Below are 24392 nucleotides of genomic sequence, written 5' to 3' on the forward strand. Positions count from 1 at the left end.
ACAAAGTGAGCTCCAGGATAGCCAGGGATACATGGAGAACCCCTGTCTCAAAACACCAAAAAAGAACACCAAGGTCATTAAACTTAGCTAACCATATTTAAAGATTCATGTATTGACCACGTGTATAGGTATTTTGCCTGCATGTATGTCTGTGTACCATTTGTATGCATTGTCCATGGAATCCAGAAGACTGTAGGGTCCCCTGGAACTGGGTTACAGACAGTTGTGAGCCACCATGTAGGTGCTGAGAATTGAACTTGTGCCTTCTGAAGGAGCACCTAATGCTCTTAATCACCTGAGCATCTCTCCAGCCCCTCAAAGTCATACTTGAAAATGTACTAGAGAGATGGCTCACAGGTTAAGAGCACTGACTGCTCTTCCAGAGGTCCTGAGTTCAATTCCCAGCAACCACATGGTAGCTGACAACCATCTATAATGAGATCTGCTGCCCTCTTCTGGTGTGCATGTTGAACATTGTATACAATATACACACATACACACACACACATATATATATATATTTTTTATTTATTTATTTTTGAGATAGGGTTTCTCTCTGTAGCCTTGGCTATCTTGTCCTGGACTCACTTTGTAGACCAGGCTGGCCTCGGACTCACAGTGATTCACCTGCCTCTGCCTCCTAAGTGTTGGGATTAAAGGGGTGCGCCACAGTGCCCAGCCTTAAATAAATCTTCTTTTTAAATGTACTTTTTTTCAAAATAGGGTCTTACTATGTAACCCTGGCTGTCCTAGAACTCTGTGTAGACCAGGTTGGCCTCAAACTCACAGAGACCTATCTGCCTCTGCCTCTGAAGTGCTAGGACTAAAGGTGTGCACCACTATGCCTGGCTCAAAATGTGTCCATATTTTAAGCATAAGTCATACTTTTTATTTTAAAACCAGAAGCAGAGCATAAGACCTTTTAGTGATTAGTGTCAAAGGCAATGTGACTCAAAATCTCAGAGCAGGTCCCAGATCATGTTTTATTTAGTCCTGACTGCACTCCTACCCCAAAATTGTTTGCACAGAAATGAGCCCATGTCTTTCCTGGATCAAGGAGTGAGAAAATGCTGAAAGGCATCTTAGGGAAGAGCACAAGGACTGGCAAGAAGTATTTTCCAGTTTAAACAAGGCAGGAGCTAGAGAGATGGCTCAGGGGTTAAGAGCATTGGCTGCTCTTCCAGAGGACTCAGGTTCAATTCCCAGCACCCACATGGCAACAACAACCATCTGTAGCCGTTCCAGGGGACCTGGCTCTCCTGGGCTCTGAGGGCATGAGACAACAAGGAGGGGGTAAGGGAGGGGAAAGGTCTTGGTGTTAAAGAGGCAGCCAGATAGATGAGTTAAAGGCCAGCCTAGTCTATGTAGAGGGATCCAGGACAGCCAGGGCTACATAGTGAGACCATGGCTTTAAAAAAGAAAAGAAAAAAGAGAAAGGCGGGGCTGAGGAGATGGCTCCATAGGTAAAGGAAGTCACTGCCAAGCCTTACAACCTGAGTGTCATCCCCAGGACTCAGTGAAAGAAGCAGCAAACAAGCTGGGCGGTGGTGGTTCACGCCTTTGATCCCAGCACTTGGGAGGCAGAACCAGCCTTGTATACTAAGTGAGTCCAGTCTACAAAAACAAAATGGAGCAGCAAACATTCTCCTGAGTTGTCCTCTGACCTCTACATGCACACTGTGGCACGTGCAAATATAAGTGTACACACAACACTTTATTTTTGCGGTGGGGTGGGTATTGGTTTTTTGGGACAGGGTTTCTCTTTGTAACAGCCTTGGCTGTCCTGGACCCACTTTGTAGACCAGGCTGGTCTTGAACTCACAGAGATCCACCTGCTCTGTCTCCTGAGTGTTGGGATTAAAGGCATGTACTATCATGCCCAGCCTTTTTTTTTTTTTTAAGGCAAGGGGCTGGGTGTGCTAGTGTGTGTCAATAGTTTCACATATCCAGGACACTCAGGTAAGGAGGATCACTTGAATCCAGGTGTTTGTGACCAGCCTGAGTGATAAAGATAAAGCCAAAGAAAGAACCAGGAATAAAAAGCTGGGGATCCTTGTTCGTTGAGCTGCTATGATTTTGTCACCCTCATCATCATCAGTGAGAAATACGAGCCTTAGCCAGTAGCCCCTGTGCCTGCCCAGCTCAGCAAGGGCAGGTGCGGAGGATCACATTCCTTGTGTAAATATTCCTTATGCAACGCCAACCCTAGATGAAGAAATGTCTGGAGCACCTTCTCCATGGGCCAGAACCTGTCCCTGGTAAACCAGTCTAGACCAAGCAGACACATAAAGCTGTGGGGGAAGAGGGCATTTATTAGCCAACCTCAGGAGCAGCAGAGCCCAGGCTCCCCATCCCATCCCATGCCTGGTCCACCCACCTGGGTGATGAGTGGGGGGCATTCCTGAAGAAGAACAGCCATTCTCACAATAAATACATTCATTGTGGGGTGCAGGTGGGAGAGGTATGGGTGAAGGGCAGTAAAAACTCGTGGGGTTCCACGTTCTCAGCTACAAAAATAACAGTCATCCTCACCCAAAGGGAATGGGAGAGCTCAGTCAGGGTTGATTGTCCCATGTGGGCCTGGAGACGTCCGAGGCCCTTGGACCTTGAAAGTGCCCTGGTGAGGTAGGACAGGAATGGGAGCCAAGCATCTAAACTCCCAGCCTCTGCCCTTTGCATAGTTCCAGGAACGGGCTTCATGTGCCAGGTGAGATATCAGGTCACTTCCCCCTGCTCTGGCCTAGGAGAAGCAACTGCTTGGTCCCTAAGAGGGAGGCTGGCTCATTGAGTGTAGTGTTGGTCACTTGTCCTAGTTCTGTGAGGACAGCTAGATGGGAAAGGAAAGCTCCCTTTGAAATATCCATGGACCAAACCTAGTAGACACAGGTCTGACTGAGGCAGCAAGGGGAGGCAGAATGTGTATGTGGGTGGAAATGTGAGCACATGATGTGGGTGTGTTACCACATAGGCAGGGGGATAGGACATGCCTGGAGCTCTGGCACCCTTGCATGTGAATGAGAGGAGCGGGGAAGCTGACTCACAAGGACTACCCAGGAAGAGAAGAGGGCGTGATGCTTACCTCCCAGGCTGGCCTGTTCCCAGTCTCCTGCCAAAGGATTACCACATGGGCTGAGACTGGGAAGAGGACTAGATGGGAAACTGACACATTGGGAGGGTGCCCCATCTAGGAGGAATGAGCTAAGGATGCACGGGAGGAGGCGGGACACTGCAGCCCAGCTGAGAGACATTCTTCATGTGCGCATGTGAATGTGAGCAGGACTCAGGTGGCTGGAGAGAGAGGTCTTGTCTGAATTCAGGACTACCCAGTGCACAGCTGTGCAGAGGGTGGTGACATCGAGGCCATCTGGACCTGCAGAGCCCTACCTGGGGAGAAGAGGAAGGCTGGGCATAAGAAGACAGTCCTCTCCTCCCTACGGATAAAAACTGGGTCTGGACTTGAGTACTTGGTCTGGAGGGAGCACCTACCTTTGAGGAGCACCGGTGGGCCTGGGCTGCTCACACGTGTCTTGGAGACTGAAGAGGGGGCTTTGGCTAACCATGACTCTGGCCAGCCCTACAGAGACATCAAAAAGTTGGAAGAAGGGAATGGAGTTGGGAGCATGAAGGAGGGAGGCTGTGTTGGGGAGGTGCCGGCCCGGCCCAGGGCAGACAGGCTGCTGGCTCTGAAGAGCTTTCATTTGGGAGGCTAGGCTCAGACAGAGCTCTCATCTAGCTGCTCCACAAGCTGGGTGTGCTTCCTCTTCTCCAGGATGCGGCTGAGCTCCTCTGCAAAGGAGCAGGGTCCTGCTGGCACGCCATTGTTGCTTTGCCTTAGAAGCACATAACTGTTGCCATTCATCCTTCGCAGCCGGCTGGGCAGTGCCACCAGCCCATTGGTCAGCTCAGCCGGTGGGGGTGGGGGTGGTGGGGGTGGTGGAGCTGGGGCTCCTTCCCCAGGAATGATCTGGAGGCAGCCACTCTCCAGACCTCCAGCTCCCTCCCCGTCATCACCTTCGTCTTCCTCTCCAGGGCACTGGCCTGAGACTGTCTGCAGCTGCACAGCTGAGCCCCCTGCCCGACCAGCCCGACCCAATGAGTATTTCCGTCTGCGACCTCCTCTGCCTCCCCGCAGACAAGCCACATAGAGGAGGGAAGATGCCAGAACGAGGCAGAGGCCACCCAGTATAGCAATGGCTACCACATAGAATAGCCTCATGTCTTGTGCCAGCTGTGCCCCGGGTGTGGCAGGGGCGTGTGCAGCTGGGGCAGGGGTGGCTGGCCGGACCGTGAGGCTGTAGGAAGCCAGCAGCATTCGGAGGCCATTCTCTTCAGCATAGCAGCCATAGTTGCCACTGTGCTCCAGTTGTGTGTCTGTTACCAGCAGCCCGTCCACTCCCACGCGATAGCCATCCTGGCCATCACTCAGGCTCTTGCTCCCATTGAGTAGCCACAAAGCCCGGGCCAGGTTAGACGGCTGGTCACAAGGCAGGAGGACATCATCACCCCGGAGCACAGAGCGGGTCTTCAGTGGCGGTGGTGGTCCTGGGGAGGAAAGATCAGTATCTGCCCATCACAGACAGCATTGGAAATGGCAAGATACACAGTAGACAGCTAAATTCTTGGCTGTCTCGAAGCACAAAGTCTAGATCGGTGGCAGCTAAGCAAGCCTATGAGAGCATGCTTCCCAGGGTGCACACTGGCCTTTCAGGAAGTAGATAGTGTCTTGCCTTTTCTCCTTCTCTCATAGCTCCTCTGCTCTGCGCTTTGCAGTTCCCACCACTTAACAAGACCCCTAATCTTACCTTCCGCACAGCTTCCTTTCCTGAATACCGGACTTGAATGTTTATCAGGTGCTGAGCGTCTTGCTAAGGCCAAAGCCGCATCCATAGCCATACCGGGCCCTTTCTTGGACTTGCCACCACCAGCTGCTTAGCAGTTTGCATCAGGGACCTGAGAGGCTCCCTCGCCTTTTCCTCATCTTTATGTCTACCCTCATGAGACTCTCAGACCTGTTCGCCTCTCTCCTTCCATGCTGCCTGCCTCTAGGGCCTTGTTCAATCCCTTCTTGCAACTCTAGATGATCCCATGAAAACACAAATCTAGACTGAGGAGATAGGTCAGTGAGTATAGGTGCTGGCTGCCAAGCTTGACACCCTCTGTTTAGTCCCTGGGACCCACATGTAGGTGTTTTACATGAATACATCCGTATCTCTCCTCTCTCTCTCTCTCTCTCTCTCTCTCTCTCTCTCTCTCTCTCTCTCACACACACACACACACACACACACACACACACACATGCTTGCAAGAAAAATATAGTTTTAAAAACTTGAATACAGGGCTGAAGAGGTGGCACAGTGGTTAAGAGCACTGTCTGCTCTTCCAAAGGACCTGGGTTCAAACCCCAGCACCCACATGGCAATTCACAACTGTCTGTAATTGTCTATAACTGTAACTCCAGTTCCTGTAATGTCCACCCTTGTATAGACAAATATGGAGGCAAAACCAAATGTAAAAAAATAAAATAATTTTAAAAAATTTGAATACAGGAGCTGGAAAGATGGCTCAGTGGTTAAGCGCAGTTGTTGCCCTTGCAGAAGACCTGAGTTTGGCTCCCAGTACCCCCGTGGTGGTTCACAAGCACCCATAATTCCAGTGGCAAGGCATGCAACACTCTCCTTCCCTCCATGGGCACCAGGCATGCACATTATTTACATACAAACATGCAGGCAAAATGTACTCATAAAATATTTCTTAAAAAATCAAGCTGGGTGCAGTGGCACATGCCTTTAATCCCAGCACTTGGGAGGCAGAGGCACCCAGATTTCTGTGAGGTCGGGGCCAGCCTGGTCTACAAAGTGAGTTCCAGGACAGCCAAAGCAACACTAGAGAAACCCTGTCTCAAAAAAACAAAACAAAACAAAACAAAATTTTAATACAAATTCTGATAATTCTGATCATACTGCTCCCTGGTGTAAAACTCTTCAGAGGTTTCCTGTTGCTTTTCATATAAGGACCAAAACTGTCAGCGTGGTCCCTCCTCACCTCTAGTCTTTCCCCCTGGTCTCTCTTCCTGCTGACCCCTGCTTGAGTGTCACTGTCCTGCTCATGGCCCCACCTGCCTGGTTGGCTTGGCAAAAAGCGCAAACTTGAATCCAACTGTGTTAGGCCAGGGTTGGTTCTGACCCTGCTGCTTGGTAGCTGAGGTACCGTGAACAGTTTCCTTATATTCCCCGGGCCTCGGAGGGGTTGTCCCTCATGGGAACCATAATGGTGCTTCTCACGTAGAGTGTTGTGAGGATGGACACATGGGAGTGTTCAGATCAGTGTTTGGCACGCAAGTTCTCAGTCCACGCTAGCTTTGATTGCTGACTTTTGTTCTTCCTTCAGAGAGCAGCTCAGAGAAAACCACATTACCCTTCTTCTGCATCTTGTTGTAGTTGCAATTATCAATAATTATAGTTATTTGTGTTTACATCCCACCACCACTTAGTATACTTTAAATGTGGCCATATAATAATTAATAATCTTCTCTCTGTCTCGGTCTCTGTCTCTCTGTCTCTGTCTCTGTCTCTGTCTCTGTCTCTCTGTCTCTCTCTCTCTCTCTCTCTCTCTCTCTCTCTCTCTCTCTCTCTCTCTCTCTCTCTGTGTGTGTGTGTGTGTGTGTGTGTAGAGAACAAGCCCAGGACCTTTATATGTGTCAGGCAAGAAAAGCTCTCTACCAATGAGGTACACCTATCTCCAAGTCTACACTACCACCACCACCACCACCACCACCCCGACCCCCCGAGACAGAGTTTCACTGTGTAGCCTTGGCTGTCCTGGGCTCGCTATGTAGACCAGGCTGGCCTCGAACTCCCTGCAATCCGCCTGCCTCTGCCTCCCAAGTGCTAGGATTAAAGGCTTGTGCCACCAGCCTGGCTTGTCTCCAAGTCTTGAGCCTAGTTCCTCATTTACACTTTACTTGGGAAATAAGTATCGGTTGAGCACTTACCTTGTGCTGAGTCAACCTCACCTAAACTACACAAGCACAGAAACTCAGAAACGTCCACACAAGTACATGAGTCCCACTTACCTGTATCCCTGCTGCCCTCACAGCCTCGATTTCCTCTCTCTACATCTTGTATAAATGCCGTCCTGGGGACAAAAAAAATCAAGATTCATGAACAAAGGGAAACAGACAGCAGGGTAAGCAATTACAGCGCACATCCCTTACGGGCTGGTGGGCTTATCCTTATGGGCTGGGATTCTCTACTTAATGCACGTGTACCCCTACTCCCAACCTCTACCCTGGAACCTGTTGGCTATGGTGGTGGCCACCACACAGGCATGAGTGCTAGAGTCCCAGCCACAGTAGGGGTCCCGTGCCAGGATGCAGTCATAGCAGGAACGGTAGCGTGAGCAGCTGGACAGAGGAAACTGGATGACTCCACTAGCAGCCCCCACATAGAGGCTGTGCTGGAACCAGAAAGGACAGTTGGTCAGCAGCCACCCAATCTCTGCCCAGCCTCCCCAGTCCCCTTCTCTGTTAGCATATTGAGACCAGAAGTCAGGTCTACCTGCATCGGAGAGATAACTAGATTGTCCACAGACTGGGGCTCCCTGAACACTTGTGTCTCTTCAATGATGTGCATCCCAGAGCCCAGGACTACGGCCTTATGGATCCAGCCATCCGCTGATGTAGAGAGGACAGAAGTCAGAACCCAACAGCGTGATAGTCTCTCAGTACCCCACAGGAGGCCTAATGGGAACAGCTCAGGAATCATAACATTAGAGACAAGGAATTGGCCACCAGCAGTGGTCCCTCAGGACATGGGGCACTGCAGACCAATGTGTCAGGAACTACTGTGTTCAGAAGCATCAGTAAGCAAGGCCATTAGGGATCAGGGATTTGGGTCAGAAGCACCTGTGCCCAGAAAGAGCAGGTCATAGGTGGGTCCAGCCGGTGTGCTGACATGTGTCCCCATGAGGCGTGTGTAGCGCACGTTGCGCTTCAGCAGCAGGGGCCGCCCACGTGTGGGCACCACGGGCCGAGCCATCAGTGGGTGCAACTTCACAAAGTCCAGAACCAGGGATGGCAAGTCTTGGGATGAGTTGTAGCCTCGGCTGCGCAATGAATCTGTGATGCACTGGGTTGGGGGGTGGGAGGTGAGCCTCAGGACTCCAACACCTGCCTCCCCTCCCAGGGCTTTGTCTACTTGATATGGTCTGGGTGCTCACCGAGCCAGGCCGGGGTTCAGGCACCCCACCCTCATAGCGGCCCCAGCGCCGGACACCATCCTGGTACTCCATGAAGGGGCCTGTGAAGACAGCCTGCATCTCAGCCAGGTCATAGCGGCATATGGCTGAAGCCTCCAGGGTCTTCCTAGGAATGAGACATAGTAGAGGATTGAGTGGAGCCTGCCCCTACCCCATGTTCCATCTTGTGCCACTGTTACCATGGTCCATTCCACTGTAGGCCTATGGGCCAGTCTTGTGCATCAGTGGAACACAATGCCCACTGACCCTAGGATAGCTCGGCATGCCTGACCTCACCCTGCAGTGAGCCCTCTTCCCAGCTCATCGCTGACCTCGGCCCTTAAAGTCCTCAGTTCCTTTCCTTTCCTTTCCCACCACTTCTGAGCTTACCACTGTGTTGTCAGTGTAAACACTGCATAGAAGTGTGTGTGGGCTGATGTATCAGCATCCAGGCTGCAGACCCCGCGTAGTGTCTCATACTGTGGAATGTGGCACATGAGACGTGCCTTCAGGAAGGATGTCCACTTCTTCTGGAGGATCTTTTTCCCTCCCAGATCTCCCTGGGGAGGTAGGGACACAGGATCAGGATCAGAGGTCTAGCCTCTCCCGATACCCTGACGTCATCATATATACCTTGCACACACGGGCTACTCTAGCCACACGGTGGCTGCTGCGACTCTGAGTGAAGCTGCTGGAACCTTCCTCACGCTCCATGAAGAAGTAGTAAATCTTGTCATCGTCACCCACTGCACTGGCCTTGCTCTCCCGCACCAGCACAGAGAACACAAACTCAGCATCTGTGGGTTGAGTATTTGAGTGGCTTATGAAGCAGGCTGAGCCCTCTAACACAGCCACGGCCCCTCCCACAGCCGCCTTCCATAACACACAGGTGTGGAATGTCCAGGCTTGCCTGGAAACTTGGGAATGAGGTGATCTGCTGCCCAAAGGCATAAACAATAAGAAGTAGACCTACATCCCACCACCCCGCCCCTCATCCTCCTAACCATTGAGCCAGTGCATGGGTGCCTCTTCAGTTCTCAGAGAGTGTGGGTGGCGGCTCCGGCGGATGTCAGGAATGCTCCGGAATTCATACCGAGTAGCTGTATAGAGGCCTCCATCTGGGGTGTGGACATCCAGGCATGAGACACATGTCATGTGCAATAGGAAACATGACGTGCATAAATGGCAAGTCCTAGCAACAGGGTCCACATTCAGAGCATAGCATTCTGCAGTAGCAGGACCATCTCTGCTCACCAATGATAAGGCCTGTGAAGCCACGGGCTGGGTCATAAGGACATTTCTCCTTTCCCTCCTCGAAACTAGTGGGCAAGATGAAGGCCTCAGCATCCTGGAGAAGGAGGGTCCCAATCAGTCAATGGTCCTGAGGACAGGCAGGGGCTGCAGCCCAAGGTTAGGCCAGTCTGGGGTCAGCAGTCAGGGCTAGGGGCGGGGATACTCACAATGGCTGCACAGAGGGGCTGGAAGGCGTGAGTCCCACATGCATAGAAGTGGGTGGCATTGAGTCGCTGTAGGAATCGCACATGGTTGAAACACTCCGTCTACGGACAAAGGGGGACAGTGATATAAGGCTCTGCCTGGACATGAGCCACCTCTCTTAGCCTGGCTCTGTAGTCTGATTCTTACTCCCACCTATAGGACATACTTTGCAAGATGCTACTGATGACCTGACGCCACTCTTGCGCTTCTCCTGTGTCGGCGTCTCCTGCAGTCCCCGCTACTTACCCTTCAGGAGCCATCGGAGCTCAAAGATGAAGAAACATTTCAGGAGAACAGGGCCTCGATAGGAACTCAAAAGTAACTTGTGAGCAATGCTCCCCTCTAATCCTGGGGCTCCCACAAATCCTAAATCTCTCTCTTTCTGTTGCCTCCCATGCAGTGTCAATCTCACATTGTCCTCAAGCAAGCTCCCATTTTTTCCCTGACCCAAATCAGCCTTCTTAAACCTGTTTCTCCAGTCTTTCCCACCTCGACCTGCATCCGCCTAGCTCTGGTCCAAGCATCTTTGCTGCTCCTCACTCTCTTTGCCCCCACATTCAGTCCCTCTCTACGAGTCACTGTGCCAAGTGGTTCTTGAACTTGGCCCACTTCAACTAGTCTCATCCAGCACAGATAACCATTGCCTCTTCCTTCACTCAAGTGGCCACCTGACCCCCTCCTGACCTGCTCTGCTACTCTTTATAACAACTGTTTACTCAGTGAGAGAGAGAGATACTCCAAGAGTGCACAAGATAGTCCAAATAGCACAAGGGGATCTGTTGTCAACAGCCTCTCATGTGTTCCTGTCTCCCAGGTGGTCTGAGAAGGGGACCAGAGACACCATGTCCAAAGTTTGGTTCCAGAGACAGCGCATCTGTCAACACCCTCTTGCTCCCATCCAACCCACTTCCCAAAGCCCCACAGATGTACAAGAGACCATGGCACGTCTCTGCTCTGAACACAGTCTCACAGGCCGCTGGTCTTGCCCGTCTGTTCACTCCATCTACTTCAGCCACACTGGCTTCCTCTGTCCCTCAGCTGCCCTAGGCTGTTGTCCAATTCTCTTTGATCACCGTCCTGTCTGTTACTCAGACAGGAAGACTCCTTATCCTCACTTACTCTGCCACCTGCTGAGGCATCATAGTGTCTGTTCCTTGGATCAGCCTGCTCAGGCTTTCTTCCTAACTCCTAGGATGCCGCAAAGTTTCGGCTCTTCTTCGTGCCCCTAGACTCAGTCTATTTTAATCCACCTGACACTGGAGGGGAGGCAAGCATTCCTAGAGTAGCCCCCCTAAGACAGACAAAAGGCAGTTTGGGGAGGGCTGTGTGGTCAATGAGCTAGGAAAGCAGTCACATCCACCTTTACCGGGCGACTTGTCTCAGAGCCTTAAGACGCCGCTGTGCACCGTGGGACGGGAATGTCACCCCTTCTAAATGTAGCACTTTAACTCCTCTTTTGAAAGCGAATGCCCTTCAGGACATGGCTTTCGGAAGTGTCTGCTGATGCTTGGGAACCAGAGCTAGCAGCTTCGTGGCTTCCTAGAGCAGCAGCATCTTGGGTGCCTCCCAGACCTACTGATCTGGATTCTGTGATTCACATATGAGGGCCTCCTCGAACAGTATGGCTGTTGTTTTCACAATGAAGTCCAAACCCTCTACTGGGCATTTATTTTATTTATTTATTTATTTTTATTATTTGAGTTAGGGTTTCTCAGTGTAGCTTAGACCAGCTGGCCTCAAATTCACAGAGATCTGACTGCTTCTGCCTCCCTAGTCCTGAGATTAAAGGTGTGTGCCACCACTGCCTGGCTGACTGAGCATTTATGAGATTTTTGGGTTTCTGATTTTTGGTTTTTTGAGACAAGGTTTCTCTGTGTTAGCCTTGGCTGTCCTAGACTTGCTTTGTAGACAAAGCTGGCCTCGAACTCACAGTGATCTGCCTGCCTCTGCCTCCCGAGTGCTGGATTAAAGGCATGTGCCGCCATGCCCGGCACAGAATTTGTATTATTAAATAACTCTCCAGCCAGGAGTGGTAGTGCACACCTGTAATCCCGGCACTTGGGAGGCAGAGGCAGGCAAATAAATCTCTATTAGTTCCAAGCTAGCCTGGTCTACATAGTGAGTTCCAGGCTAGCCAAGGGTATATATGAGACCCTGTCTCAGAAAACTCCAAAATAAATAAATAAATACAAAATACTAAAAATCTCTCTGAATAGTTGTTACATAGCCAGACCTGATGCCCTTCCCCATAGACACCCCAGTTTTTAGCTAGAAAAGACTAACACTTAACTAATGTCCCTCCATGAACACCAGATACCCAAACTAGTGTTTCAGTGGACTCTCTTTTTTCCTAATGCGAAATGTAGATAACAATGCTTCACGGGATTATTTTAGAACCAGATCTAGTTGTCACTTATTAGCAGTTACTTATTGTTTTGATTATAATTTGTGATTCCCCCAGGGCGGGGATTAAGATATTATGACGGGCCAAGCTATAGACCACGCCGTAGGGTTGGGGCAGAAGGGTCACCTTAAGGCGTGCCACGCTTAACACTCATTGTGGCTGTACAGCTGGGTGCACATCTGTGCCACTGCATCTGTGTCCCTCCAATCCTGGTACCCTTGGTTGAGGAGGAAGAAAGGAGAGCTAAGGACAAGGCAGATCACATACCTGGTTGTTTTTCCCTTTCTGATGACACTTGTTTTGCATCTCTGGGGAGGCCTCCCAGTGGATCTAGTAGTGAGAGTAAAGGGAAGAGGCTGCAATATTGACCTCAACATCTACTACCCAGAGAAGCAAGCAGTGGAGCTCCAGAGCACTGGTGAGCCTGAAGTGAGGGGAACTCAGAGGGAACCCTGGGCTAGAAAGGCCAGTGCGGTCCCGAGGCCAGGAGGCTGGGAAGGGGGCTGTCTCCTGGTAACCCTATGGTTGGTCAAGGTACTGACCTCTTTGTGAGCCCCATCTCCTATGTCCCGGGCGCTGAGAGAGTAAAGGGCACCTCGAGCCCCCACCAGCAGCCTCTCTGAAGCCTCCTCCAGCAGCAGTGTTGAATAATTCTGGGCTCTGCCTTTGAAGTGCCGAATCTGGGAGAGCTCTGGGAACAAGAGAGGCAGTGAGCCTCCTGTGGGCTACTTCCTGTGCCCAGCTCTGGCAGCCATAGTCTTTCAAGGTTGAGGGTCTAACCTTCATAGGAGATGGTCATCCGTGGGGTAGCATCTAGCTCTCGCGATGGTCTCCGCAGTGAGGGTCCAGGGACTGCTGTTACTTCGAGGAGGCTGAAGAGGAGAGGCCAGAGCCTCCCCCACATCTTTTTGGGGGGAGTTCAGACCAACAGAACCCCGAGGGCAGACTGGGCCAGAGTCACAGGAGGGGAGGGGACGAGCAATCACTGGGCTCAAAGTCCAGGTTATGATCACATGGAAGGTCAGGGGTCATGAGGCCATGGGATCAAGTAGTCATGGGGCCATGGAGGATCCTGAAATGGGGGGGACATGGAGCCACAGGATTGTGTGGCCATGGAATCACAGCTAAGAGGTCAGAGGGAGGGATGGGTCACGTGCCTTTCTGTATCAAATGCAGATTCCATGGTGAGTGGGTGTCCCAGCATGATCGCAGGCTACTGAAGCGATCACCTTGCCCACAACCATGGGGCAAGTTTCAGTTCTCTGTCTGTTCTCTGAAGGAGAAACAAAACAAAAAAAATCAAAATCCCTTCAAAATGGAAAGCCTTTGATTTGTGTGTGGGTGGAAGATGGACGGCATTGCCCAGACTTCAGGGGCCACCTAAAGGCAGAGGCCCAACATGCACAGTCACCCTGTCCACCTCTGCTCTGCTGCAGGGGGCTGTGGCAAACTCACTGTCTTTAGAAGACCCTAGAGTAGCTTTACCCCATACCATGGTAACAGCCCTCTCCCAACCAGGAGGCTGCTCTGGGGGCCCATGTTAGTAGAGCTACGGTTCTCAGAGGGGCTTGTTCCTCCAGCAGAGCTGCCTGCGGGGGTGCCTTCTGCAGAAAGGCCTGGGCAGAGTCAGTTAATGGGCCTTTGTTAATTTTGTTCTGTTTTCCCTTTGTTTTTCTCTCCCTTGGCCTGGAGCTCCCTTTGGAATTTCTCCTTAATTAGACACTTCTCTCTGGCATTTTTCTCTAAGGGGGTGTACATCTCTGCTTTGCCCATACGAGTCCACACTGCATCGTCTGGCTGGGCATCTACGAGTCCCTACCTGCTAGACCTATCATCTGGCAGCACAGGCATGAGAGAGTGGGGGGCAAGGTGCAGGTATTTGGGTTCCTGGGCTGCACAGGTGCGAGTTCTGTGCAGGAGACTGCAGCGTGAAAGACCAGTTGAGACTTAGGCAATGTGGAAACAGTGAATAATGGACCTTGGATCTCCTGGTGACCTTTCCTGGCACATCTTAAGGATTCGTCCCACAGCTGAGGTGGAGGTGGTTGATAGGCCTCTCTCCCTTATCTCTGGGGGAACTTCTGAAGATTTCCTGGGCTGGGTAAGGTGTGGAGGATGCCTTGATCCACCCAAAGTCCTCAGACAGCCATAGGCAGGATCAGAGGGTGTCATTGGACTTTTTTCCTTCTAGGTCAAACAGAGGTTTCAGGCCACCTGAGATCCACCGTCACTGCGAAGGCACATCTGTTTACACTTGGGGCCTCCTATTTGCTCAGCACAGAAGGGTGAGCCCTATGGCTAGGGGAAGTCAGTGCCAAGGAAAGTGACGAAGTACACATCCTGGATCAGAGAAGCCTCTCTGTGGAGTGCATGCATGGCATACGTGTGCATTTACTTTGGGCCACATGGGTCCTGAAGACTGTGACATACTTGCACACAGGTGTGTACACATGTTCGAGCAGGGTCAAGAACACATGTGTTAAGAACAAGCACGTACACACACACACACACACACACACACACACACGGAAGCTTAGCATAAGTATGCTCACACAAAGGGTTGGAGTCACACACTTGTATGTAATACACACCCATAAGGGTGTGTTTACCTGTCATCCATCCAGCAGTTCACATATTGTCAGAGGTGAACACATAGGGCTGCATATAAGCTTCCTATTCCACAGGAGTGTCTTGTCCACACACACTTGCACAGGGGCAGTCACACAAAAGTGTTGATGGTGGGCCAGGCATAGTGCACACAAACGTACTCAGAATCCTCCAACACAGTCACATCCAGGCACTCATGAAATGCATAAAGGGGTTCAGCTTTGCTGCAGGCATGGTGCCTGCCAGTGGCTGCTGGGAGTGTGGGGGGATGCACAGCAGAATCCTGTCCCCTTTCCTGAAAGTCTTGGTCCTCCCTCCCTCCCTCTCTCTCTTTCTGTGCCTCTCTCTCTTTGTCTCTCTGTCTCTGTCTCTCTCTCTCTGTGTGTGTCTCTCTCTCCCTCTGTCTCTCTCTCTGTCTCTCTCCTGTGTGTGTGGGGTGGGGTGAGGTGATGCTTCTACACTGGGGTGAGTGCCTTCAAGGGAGAATGGCTAACTAACCAAGCGAGGAGGAGGCCCTCGAATTTAGCAGAGGGAAGGTGGAATGCTACCTTAACAGCCTTGTTTTTCCCCACAGACTGCAGTCCTAGATCTGGGGGACTTAACCTGTTGGGAGGGCCCGGTTGGTTAACGGGCAGGGGGTGGAGCATGCTACCCCTCCCCCAGTACTAAGAGGGTTCAAGGACTCCAGTTCACACCCCACACTTCATTCCAAGTTTGGGTTCCTTTCCAGTGCCTGCCCGCCTAACTCTGATCATCTTCGGTTAGATCCTAGGGTGGAGAAAACTGGGGAGGGGAAGATCCCTCGCAACAGGGTCGATAGGCTCTCGACCTTCATCCCTGATGTCCAGCTGCCTGGGGTTAGCAGTATTTTCCTCTGCCCAGTAGGATGGCGGTCTCTCCAGGTTTGAGGGCGCCTCATCCTCATCTTCCCCCCTCCCTCCACCATCCTGGACAGTCCGCGGTTCTCTCCCTTGATTAGATCTAACCTCGGTATCTACTGCTCAGCCTCGAGGACAAGCTCTCCTTCGATCCCGCCGGACGCCAGGAGACATGACCCAGATCCAAGGGAACAGTGTTCTCCACGCGGGTCCTTGCCCCTGTGGGGTCCCCGACTTCGCGAAGGCCGGTCTGCGCCCTGCGCGACCCAAGGCCTGGCCCGCGCCCCTCTAGAACCATTTATGCGGGACCGGGGGTCTAGGCGGAGAAAAAGGCCTGGCCTAGCTTGGAGGGTGGAATGGACACGGACAAGGCTTTGCTCGGCCGCGGCCCCCGGCCCCTCTACGGCCCGCACTCCCCGCCCCCCTCACCTTTGCGCTGGGATCCGAGGCCATAGAGACGGCGACGTGCGGCTCCGCGGCCCCACAGCTCCAGCTGCGGGAGGAAGGGGCCGCGGCCGAAGCGAGGCGGGGTGGAGGCGGAGCCGGGGGTGGGGCGGGGGCCGGAGGCGGGCCGGAGGCGGCGGGGGGGGGCGGTGACTGTGACGGGCTCCCGCCCCCCTTCGCGCCCCCCACCACGCACAATAGATAAAATTTGTGGGAGATGCTCGAGCCCCACGGCTCCCGGCGACTCCTTTCTTCCAGGATCAGTCGGTCTGGGTACCGCCCGCCCCCTGCTGGGGGGCCTTGCCACGGCTTGCGCCCTAAAACAGGCTGGTCCTGCGGCTCTACTCTGGTCCTAAGACCCCTCCCATTTACCTATTGCAGGGAAGCGTGAACCTCCGGTCCCCGGAGTCCTGTACTCTGCTCTCTAACCTGCCCCTCACATCTTGCAAAACATGTTTGCCATGCCCTCCTGCCTTTGGCCTAGGGTGTGCAGATGGGGACTACAGTAAAGGCTTGTGCGTAGCTCTTGGTTCCCAGTTCAAGGTGTGTGGTTCCCCCCAGCCTGCCAGGCTGTTCAGCTTGAAGTCTGAGTGTGTAAGACAGAGGAATGGAGGGATGAGGGACAACGTCACAGAAAATGCTCTTTATGCATAAATAAGCCATGACCGTATGCGCGGTTTCAGGCAACAAATCTTAGTCCAAACCCAGAGTCAGCCCAGGGACTGCGTTTCTCATTTTCCATCATCATTTTCATCTCCAAACTTTCGGTGTTCCCAGGCAACCAAATAGTCTGTGCTTGCTGGGGTCAATCTCCTTTTCCAATCCCTTTAGTTTGGTCTTCCCTGAAAACTCAGGCTCTCCCCCTTCCCAAAGGCTATTAGAGTTAACATAGGGTTGGGGTTGTGGCTCAAGGGCAACCTGGTACCATTTGCCGGCACCACAGAAAAACAAAATTAACAGAGAGCTCAGCCTTAAATCCCAGTGAAACATGACTTCTGGCCATGAACCCCCCCACACCAAAATAAATAAATAATTATTAATAAATAATGGGCAGAGGACCAAAATAAGAGTCTACCTAACAGATTCTTGCATGTGCCTTGGAGTTCCAGTAGGCTTCTCGTGGCATATTAAACTGATGAGAGAGAGCCTGGGAAGAAACTTCATTTCTCTTCCAGGATTCCCCAAAGCTCATACAGTTTGGCACTCAATTCCATACAATCTGAGTTTGAGCTGTGTGTGTGGCTGCAGACTGCTAGACAGAAGGGCCCAGATCACACTTCCACCCCCTGTCAGAATGTCTCCTGGCACTCTGCAAACAGGATAGTGTGTGTGGGGTGCAGCAGGGGAGAGTGGGAGAAATGCTTACAATAAGAAGTGCACACACTTTAAACACGTATTTGTTTTGTGTGAGCATGCATGCATGGATGTATGTCATCATGAGTGGTAGTCCAGAGGATAAATTGCAGGGAGTCTGTTGTCTCCAGCATGTGGGTGGGGCCTCGGTATCAAACTCATGAGGTTGTCAGATTTAGTGACAGACACCTTTTATCTGCCGGGCCATCTCATGTGGCCAAGCCAAGCACTCGCTTTATAGACTGCCCTGATTGATTTTTCTGTGCCCCCATCCCATTCTGAGGAATTAGTAGTTTCATTTTATAGCTGGGAAAACAGGTTCTAAACAGATTGCAACTTGCCTTTAAATCTGTTGAGTTTATGGAGGACAGGATTGGAGGAGTCTAAGAAGGGCGAGCCAGGCAAGCCTGGGGAAAATGACTAGAACAGACAGGAAGAGAAGAAGTATACAAAAGGTTGGTGAGTTTGATGTGGCAAGACAGGAAGGTTCTTCCTGGAAGACAGAGGAGGAGAAGTCAGCTAATAGCTTGGAAAGATTTCAGAAGAGCTGATGGCAGTTTCAGTGCATGGCTAAAGGACATCTGGAGGCTCTGTGGGAAAGTAGATTGGAAGGAAGAGGACAGAAGACTGCCAGCCCTAGTACCTGGCATTGTGAATAAACTATAGGGGCCACGAGGCTAAGAAGTCTGGCTCACACGGTTGCAGGGCTGACTCCACAGTCCTCAGGAGGAAGCAAGTAGGCCAGTGTGGCAGGCTCTATGGTTCACTGAGCTGTAGGGAGCCGAGGAAGCCTTCAGTGAATTTGTGAAGTGCCGATGAAGCCTGAATGACATGGGCCACCTCAAGGACCCCAATACCTCAGAGGCTTCTGGGTGACTTGAGCCTTCAGCTCATCCAGTGTAGATGTTGGCACAAGTACAACAGTGTGTGCAACTATGAGTGTTTAAGAACAATTAACCGGTGTGTGCAAGAGCCAGCAACTGCAGTTTCCTCCTCTTGGATGACTGTGACCTGAGTTTGCTCCCCAGGAGAGTCTGTCTAGCCAGATGAGCTTATTCCTTCCTGTGCTGTACATAATAAACTCACCCAGGACTTGGGGTGCCTCAGGTGCTGCTGCATCAGAGTGAGGACAGCTTATCTGATCCCAGCTTTCCTCTAAGAGAAGGTGTCCTTTCTTCATCCTGTCTCTGCCCCAGTCAGGTTTCCAGGCTCACAGCAGCATGCTAGACACAGCACCGAGTTTCTCTGAGGCGAGACTTTCTCTGAGTGCTTGTGATGGGTGATGCAGAACCTTGCAGCTTTTTGTTTTCCTTGTTATGTGACAGGGTTTCTGTGAATAACCTTGACTGTCCTGGAACTTGATCTATAGACCAGGCTGCCCTTGAACTCTGCCTGCCTCTGCCTCCTAAGTACTGGGGGTAGAGGTCTGAGCTGCCACACTGCCCAGTTCTTGCACCTTTTTAAAAGTAAATTGTGTTATTTCAAAGCCATGAGCTAGGATGGCACTTATGAAATTGTCATGGGCATTTACTTCAGTACTTCTGGTAAGGCAGATTCAAAACACAATCCATTCCTTTCTGCTGTTCCCACGTGGATCTCAGCGTCCCACCTTTCTATAGGAAACTCCCTCAACAGAAACATCTACTGCCTGCAAATCAAACTGGTAAGAGGAAAACTCTTTACTGGGAAAGAGAAAAGACTCGAACCCAAACCAAATAAATTAGCACTAATTTAAACATGCTTGGTAGGACACATCTTTGATTGCAGCAGCGGAGGCAGGATCGGTGCAAACTCATCCTCTGCTATATAACAATTTCAGGATCAACCTGGGCTATAAGATCTTGTCTCAAAAGAAAAGAAAAAATAGTTCTAATACAGTAGTGACTTTCTTTCTTCCCTGGGACACAAGGCAGGTCATTTGTTGGGCAGGGTGTCACCTACCCCCGCAGTCACTGCCAGCTACAAACCACTTTTGCTGGACTGTCTTTTCCAGCTCTGCTTTAAGAGAGTATTACTGGTGTCCTGATCCTTACCTCAGGGCTGGTGTGGCTCTAGGCTTGGCACACAGAAGTTAATTCCTTGTGATAGTGACCTAGAAGAGGAAACTTATGAACTGAAGCTCCTCAGACAGAGGTCCCCTGAGGCATGAAAACTCTGGTCCAGTCAAGATGTCCTGTCTCCTGCTCACTGTGGTGTTGTCATCTCTACCAGCGTTGTTTTTTTGTTTTTTGTTTTTGTTAAAGATTTTAAAAAGATTTATTATTATGTATACTGTGCTCTGCCTGCATGTACACCTGCAAGCCAGAAGATGGCACCAGATCACATTATAGATGGTTGTCAGCCACCATGTGGTTGCTGGGAATTGAACTCAGGACCTGTGGAGGAGCAGTCAGTGCCCTTAACCTCTGAGCCATCTCTCCAGCCCTTGTCAAAGATTTTTAATTTTAACTTATGTGTATGGGTTTTTGCCATCATGCATACATATGTGCACCACATGCATACTTATTGCCACAGATCTGAAACCGGAGTTACTGACATTTGTGAGCTGCCATATGGGTGCTGGGAAAACAGCCATTTCTCCAGCCCTGCCCAGCACTTTCTTTATGGGATGTGTCATCTTTTGGCCACATACAGCCAAGGTACTTCCTCAGTAGCGACCAACACCTGTGCAACAATGCTGTACTCTTAGTCTTACTGTGTCCCAGAAGCCTGTTTTACCTGTTAAAATTTTCCAGAAACCTAGTCACTTGTCTTGGGAGTCAGACCCAAAGCTGGACCTTCTGGTTTCCCTCTCCTGACTCCAGCCCTGGCTAGCAAGAAGGGAGTGTCAGAATGTCTGCTGGAAAACCATGCACCACCATCAGCATGTATGATGGTGAAGACTGGCTCTCACACTGTAGTGCAGGATGGCCTCAAATTTGTGATCCTCCTGCCTCTGCCTCCCGTGTGCTGAAATCATAGGCATGAGTTATCATGATAGGTAGGCCAGCATGCTTGGTTTACTTATTTAACAAGAAACCACAGCTTTCTTTCTGGCAGCAAGAACAGGAATGAAAGCTCTAAGTTCCCAGAACCTGAAGCAATAGTACTTTCCAGATAAGGCTTGATTTAGAAGCAAGCACACCCAGAGGTACTTGCTACTGGCCAATTTTCTTTTATAAATTAACTTAGTTAATATTTTACATGTGTGGGTGTTTTTGCCTGCACACATACACGCATGCACTAAGTTCATCATACCTGGTGCCCACAAAGACTAGAAGAGGGCATAGGATCCTTTGGAACTGGAGTTGTTAGCCATACAGGTGATGGGAACTGAACCCAGGTGGAGGAATAGCCATATGAACAGCTGGACTCCAACAAAATTGTCTTTTTTTTTCTTTAAACCAAAATTACTTACTTATCTATTTGAAACAAGAGTTTCTCTGTGTAGGCCTGGCTACTCTGGACTCATTCTGTAGACCTTGCTAGCCTTGAAACAAACCAACCAAACCCTCAAAACCCTGGATAATCCAAAGCAAGGAAGAAATCAGTTTAAAACAGGGCATTTTAAATACTTAACCTTCGCTTAATCAATGTTACCAGACACGTTTAAACTGAGAAAAAAGTTTTAATAACACATACACATACATTTAGGACTTTAAACAAGACATAGTATAAAATATCAAAAGAAAAAAAAAAAAGAAACATTGCATTTACTGCCTAAGAGCTAGTAGATTAACTGGCTGACAGGAATGCCCCAGGGAAACTGAGGCACAGATGATGAGGCGCGCCTGCACCTTCGAGTAGGCATACCCACCAAGATAGAACTCTGCTGATCCACTCACCCTTGCCTCCTGAGAGACAAGCCAAGTCAGTTCTCCAACTTAGCTGCTTGTCAATGAGTCACTTTTTAAATGTAAAAATTACTGTTGGTTTAAAGACTCCACATACTATTACTGGCCAGTCCCCACCAACTGTATCTATTTTGATTTGGGGCGGAGGGGGGAGCAAAAAGCAAACGCTTTACCAGAGCCTGAATGGTAACACGCTATCTTATCTACCTATCTTTTATTGGGAATATATATATGTACTTTTTTCTTTTTTTGTCAAAAGCAAGCTACTACTTGCATTCAAAACAAAAACAAAATGCCAACCTTCCGAAAGGTGACAAAGGCACCGCTGCCATCAGGAGATAAGACAAAAAGAAAACAAAACAAAAAACCCCACAAAAAAACAAAAACAAAAAACCCCAAAAAACAAAAAACACACACAAATACCGACTTTAGCGCTACACAGATGATTGTGCACAGAGAGGCTCTTCACATAACATGTCATTACAGATCTGTGTTTTCAGATGACAAGAAAAGCAGGTCAGGAAAGGCAAACAGTTACACACAAAAGCATCAATACAAGCACTTTAATTTTCAGCTTGCAGTAAGGGTAGTAAGTTTGACATACACATCCAGAAAATTAAACAAGGATTATTTTTGGCACAGTAATATTGCCAAACACACCACCACTCAGTGCAAGCTTTGTTTGCCAAGTCCCAAATGTGGCCCGACAGTCTGTGCAATGAGCACCCCCTCCCTCTGTGCCGTCCCATTTCCTGGGCAACAACAGGTGGAGGGAGACAAAGCATGGGGGCTCAGGAGTCTGGAGATGGAAAATACTTGATTTGGGAGAAAAAACCATGACCTACTTGTGCTAAAATAGAATCACAAAATTTCTATGAAAACCCAAATGTAAATACTGACTGGACTATGACCTGGAGACTGTAGACTGCTACCAGAGTCATAAATACAAAGGCCTATACTGATGTCTGGCCATTTATTTTAAAGGGACAGATAAAGTATTTTTCTCTAATGGAAAAAGACAATTGAAAATAGAGATTTTATTCTTACTGGAATTGCTAAATAAGAATGTATCAAAGTGGTTTTAAATTTGATGGGTGGTTATCGGCTGAAACTGCAATATAAAAGGGTCACTTAAAAATCTGAATAACCCACTTGTCCCCGTCAATGTACACAATAGAAAATATTTACACACTGTAATTACAAGCAATATAAGCAGATTTTTATACTTTGAGATTTTGTACACTTTACACAATGCAAAATGAGAAAAATATGAACACTTATAAAATTACACACAAATAATGTATCTACAAGGTATTAAATTACAGAGTGAAAGCCCCCATTGTTGGGCAGATAGACGCCAGAGTTTCCAGCTTCTGTCAAATACAACTCTTCGTGTCTATCTCTTTAACCACAGTGGCATTTGTAACAACACCCTTGAGAGGTAGCATCAGGATAATAATCTTACCAGTAAACGCAACACAGAATAAAACTTTTGTTGGTCTGACTCTTAGAGCCTCAATCAGCCTTAGTTCTTGAAAATTTGATTTGTTTAGTCTCCCTATGAAATCTCTAACTGCCCAATGCTTAACATGAGCTTAAAAGTTACTAATGCTATTTTAAATGATAAATTTAAGATAAAATGGTTTTTATTCCTAAGCCTCAATTTAGAGGTAGAAAGTTAGCTCTCAGAACTTATTTTCTCCTCTCAGACCACAAACATTGAGCCCAGTTCCCTTTTCCACCATCCCCAACCTGGACCCACAGACATTAGCATGCTCAGGAGAGAGTAAGCCACTCCAGCCAATATTCCAAGAATAAGCAGTTGGCATCCGTTTGAGGAAGCAAACCTTCCCCAAACAGACAACAGTCAGCAAGAGTGTTACTATCAAAGGTTTCAAAGGACCTCAGGCTCAATCTAGCACGTGCACCTCTGCTAACCCTCTACCATCTAAACTAAAGGATGGCTTTCCAGTGTTTAAAAGAATTTAGAGCAGCTGTGGTTTTCAAGTGCAACAACTTTAAGATACACACACACACACACACACACACACACACACACACACACACACAGAGTCCCCAAAATAAACACCATCAAGGCCTCTGCTAAATTATATACTAGTGGAAACAAGGTTTTTGGAAACTTCAGACTTTTAAGCCTTTATACAGAGACTTCTGTAATATAGTTACCAATGGACAGAATTCTAGCTTAGCTGAGATTTTATGATTAAACCAGTATTTTAAAAATATATGCACTTACAAAGAAATCCTAAACAAACCACTTATAAATGTTCTGGCATTTTAAAGATAGCCACTACTTTGTAGCTTAATCTCTTCCTCTTAGGGCAATCTGACAACATATCTGATGTCCGCTTCTTAAATTGATTTTAAATATATTTAAAAACCTCAGATTTATAATCTTGAATAGTAAAGGATATGTATGGGCTGAAACTGCCAATGGTTTATGGGGTTACAGAAGAGACCGACACATCTAATTACAGAGCTCTAGTCTAAGCCTTCCCTTTGTACCCTAAAACAACAAAGAGGGGAATGAAAACCAGCTGGACCTTAGCCTTTGTTTCACTGTCCAACTCTTCAAGCTGGTCCACACTTTTCTTCCTTATTTTCTGTGATGATCCAGGTGTTCTGAAACCACCTAACAAGATAACCACTGAAAACTCAGCAAGAGGTACTAGGGAGAACACGCTGGATCCACAGCTCCCAGCTGCTTCTACCCCTACCCTCCTTTAGCAGCCCCAGGGCTTTCCCTCCACAGTCAACTGCAGATGGCATTTCATATCTGCTTCAGAAACAGCAAAGGCTTCACCACCAGCCTCACACACACACACGAGTGGCACACAGCTGTGCTCCTTAGCATCTGTTGGATCTCACAGTAATCCTCCTGGAAAGGCCCTTCTTGTTTTGAAATTTTGCTGCTATAACTCCTGTTAAGAATCAGGCACCCAAAAGTCATGAAGCTGCCCCTGGAGAAGGGAGAGAAAAAGGAAAAATTTAATCAGATCATAAATTAATCCTAACACTGGACAGTAGGCTTTGATAATAAATGTAACAAAATCAAAACCACACATCTGGAAACATATAGTTTTCTTTTTTCTTTTTTGCTATGAAGTAGTAGCCTTAAAA

The 24392-nt window shown here is 49.2% G+C and overlaps 2 protein-coding genes across 6 annotated transcripts in view; both read right to left on the reverse strand.

The window, feature by feature from the left end:
* Positions 1 to 535: 535 nt before the first annotated feature.
* SEMA4G (semaphorin 4G) lies at positions 536 to 16459 on the reverse strand. 4 transcript variants are annotated; one of them, XR_014777437.1, is made up of 17 exons: positions 16051 to 16459; positions 14115 to 14320; positions 12917 to 13409; positions 12679 to 12827; positions 12404 to 12466; positions 9696 to 9794; positions 9490 to 9583; positions 9240 to 9353; positions 8869 to 9032; positions 8626 to 8795; positions 8218 to 8362; positions 7904 to 8126; positions 7557 to 7672; positions 7295 to 7455; positions 7073 to 7134; positions 3483 to 4542; positions 536 to 3380 (listed from the first exon to the last, which is right to left on the reverse strand). XR_014777437.1 is itself a non-coding variant. In XM_084773026.1 (15 exons), the coding sequence occupies exons 2-15, from the start codon at positions 13038 to 13040 to the stop codon at positions 3713 to 3715; spliced, it is 2514 nt and encodes an 837-aa protein (XP_084629152.1). In that variant the 5' UTR covers positions 13041 to 13409; positions 16051 to 16459; the 3' UTR covers positions 536 to 3712. The 4 variants fall into 4 exon arrangements, 1 of the variants encoding a protein (XP_084629152.1); XR_014777438.1 differs by having other exon boundaries at positions 14115 to 14323; XR_014777436.1 differs by lacking the exon at positions 14115 to 14320.
* A 4546-nt stretch (positions 16460 to 21005) lies between these two features.
* SLF2 (SMC5-SMC6 complex localization factor 2) overlaps positions 21006 to 24392 on the reverse strand; it is a 54568-nt gene continuing 51181 nt past the window's right edge. For both annotated transcript variants that reach the window (XM_084772594.1, XM_084772593.1), the window contains one exon: positions 21006 to 24232. In XM_084772594.1, coding sequence (XP_084628720.1) covers positions 24197 to 24232 — 36 coding nt within the window. In that variant the 3' untranslated portion in view covers positions 21006 to 24196. The remainder of the gene's footprint in view (positions 24233 to 24392) is intronic.

The sequence above is a fragment of the Acomys minous genome (genome assembly GCF_964271855.1).
Source record: "Acomys minous genome assembly, chromosome: 2".
NCBI lineage: Eukaryota > Metazoa > Chordata > Mammalia > Rodentia > Muridae > Acomys > Acomys minous.

Coding starts and splice junctions, on each gene's coding strand:
- SEMA4G (XM_084773026.1), bottom strand. CDS start 13,040: ATGTGGGGGAGGCTCTGGCCTCTCCTCTTCAGCCTCCTCGAAGTAACA. Junction 9,584..9,695: donor AGCCCCTCTGTGCAGCCATT/GTGAGTATCCCC, acceptor CTCCTTCTCCAG/GATGCTGAGGCCTTCATCTT. Junction 7,456..7,556: donor TAGTTATCTCTCCGATGCAG/GTAGACCTGACT, acceptor TTCTGGTTCCAG/CACAGCCTCTATGTGGGGGC.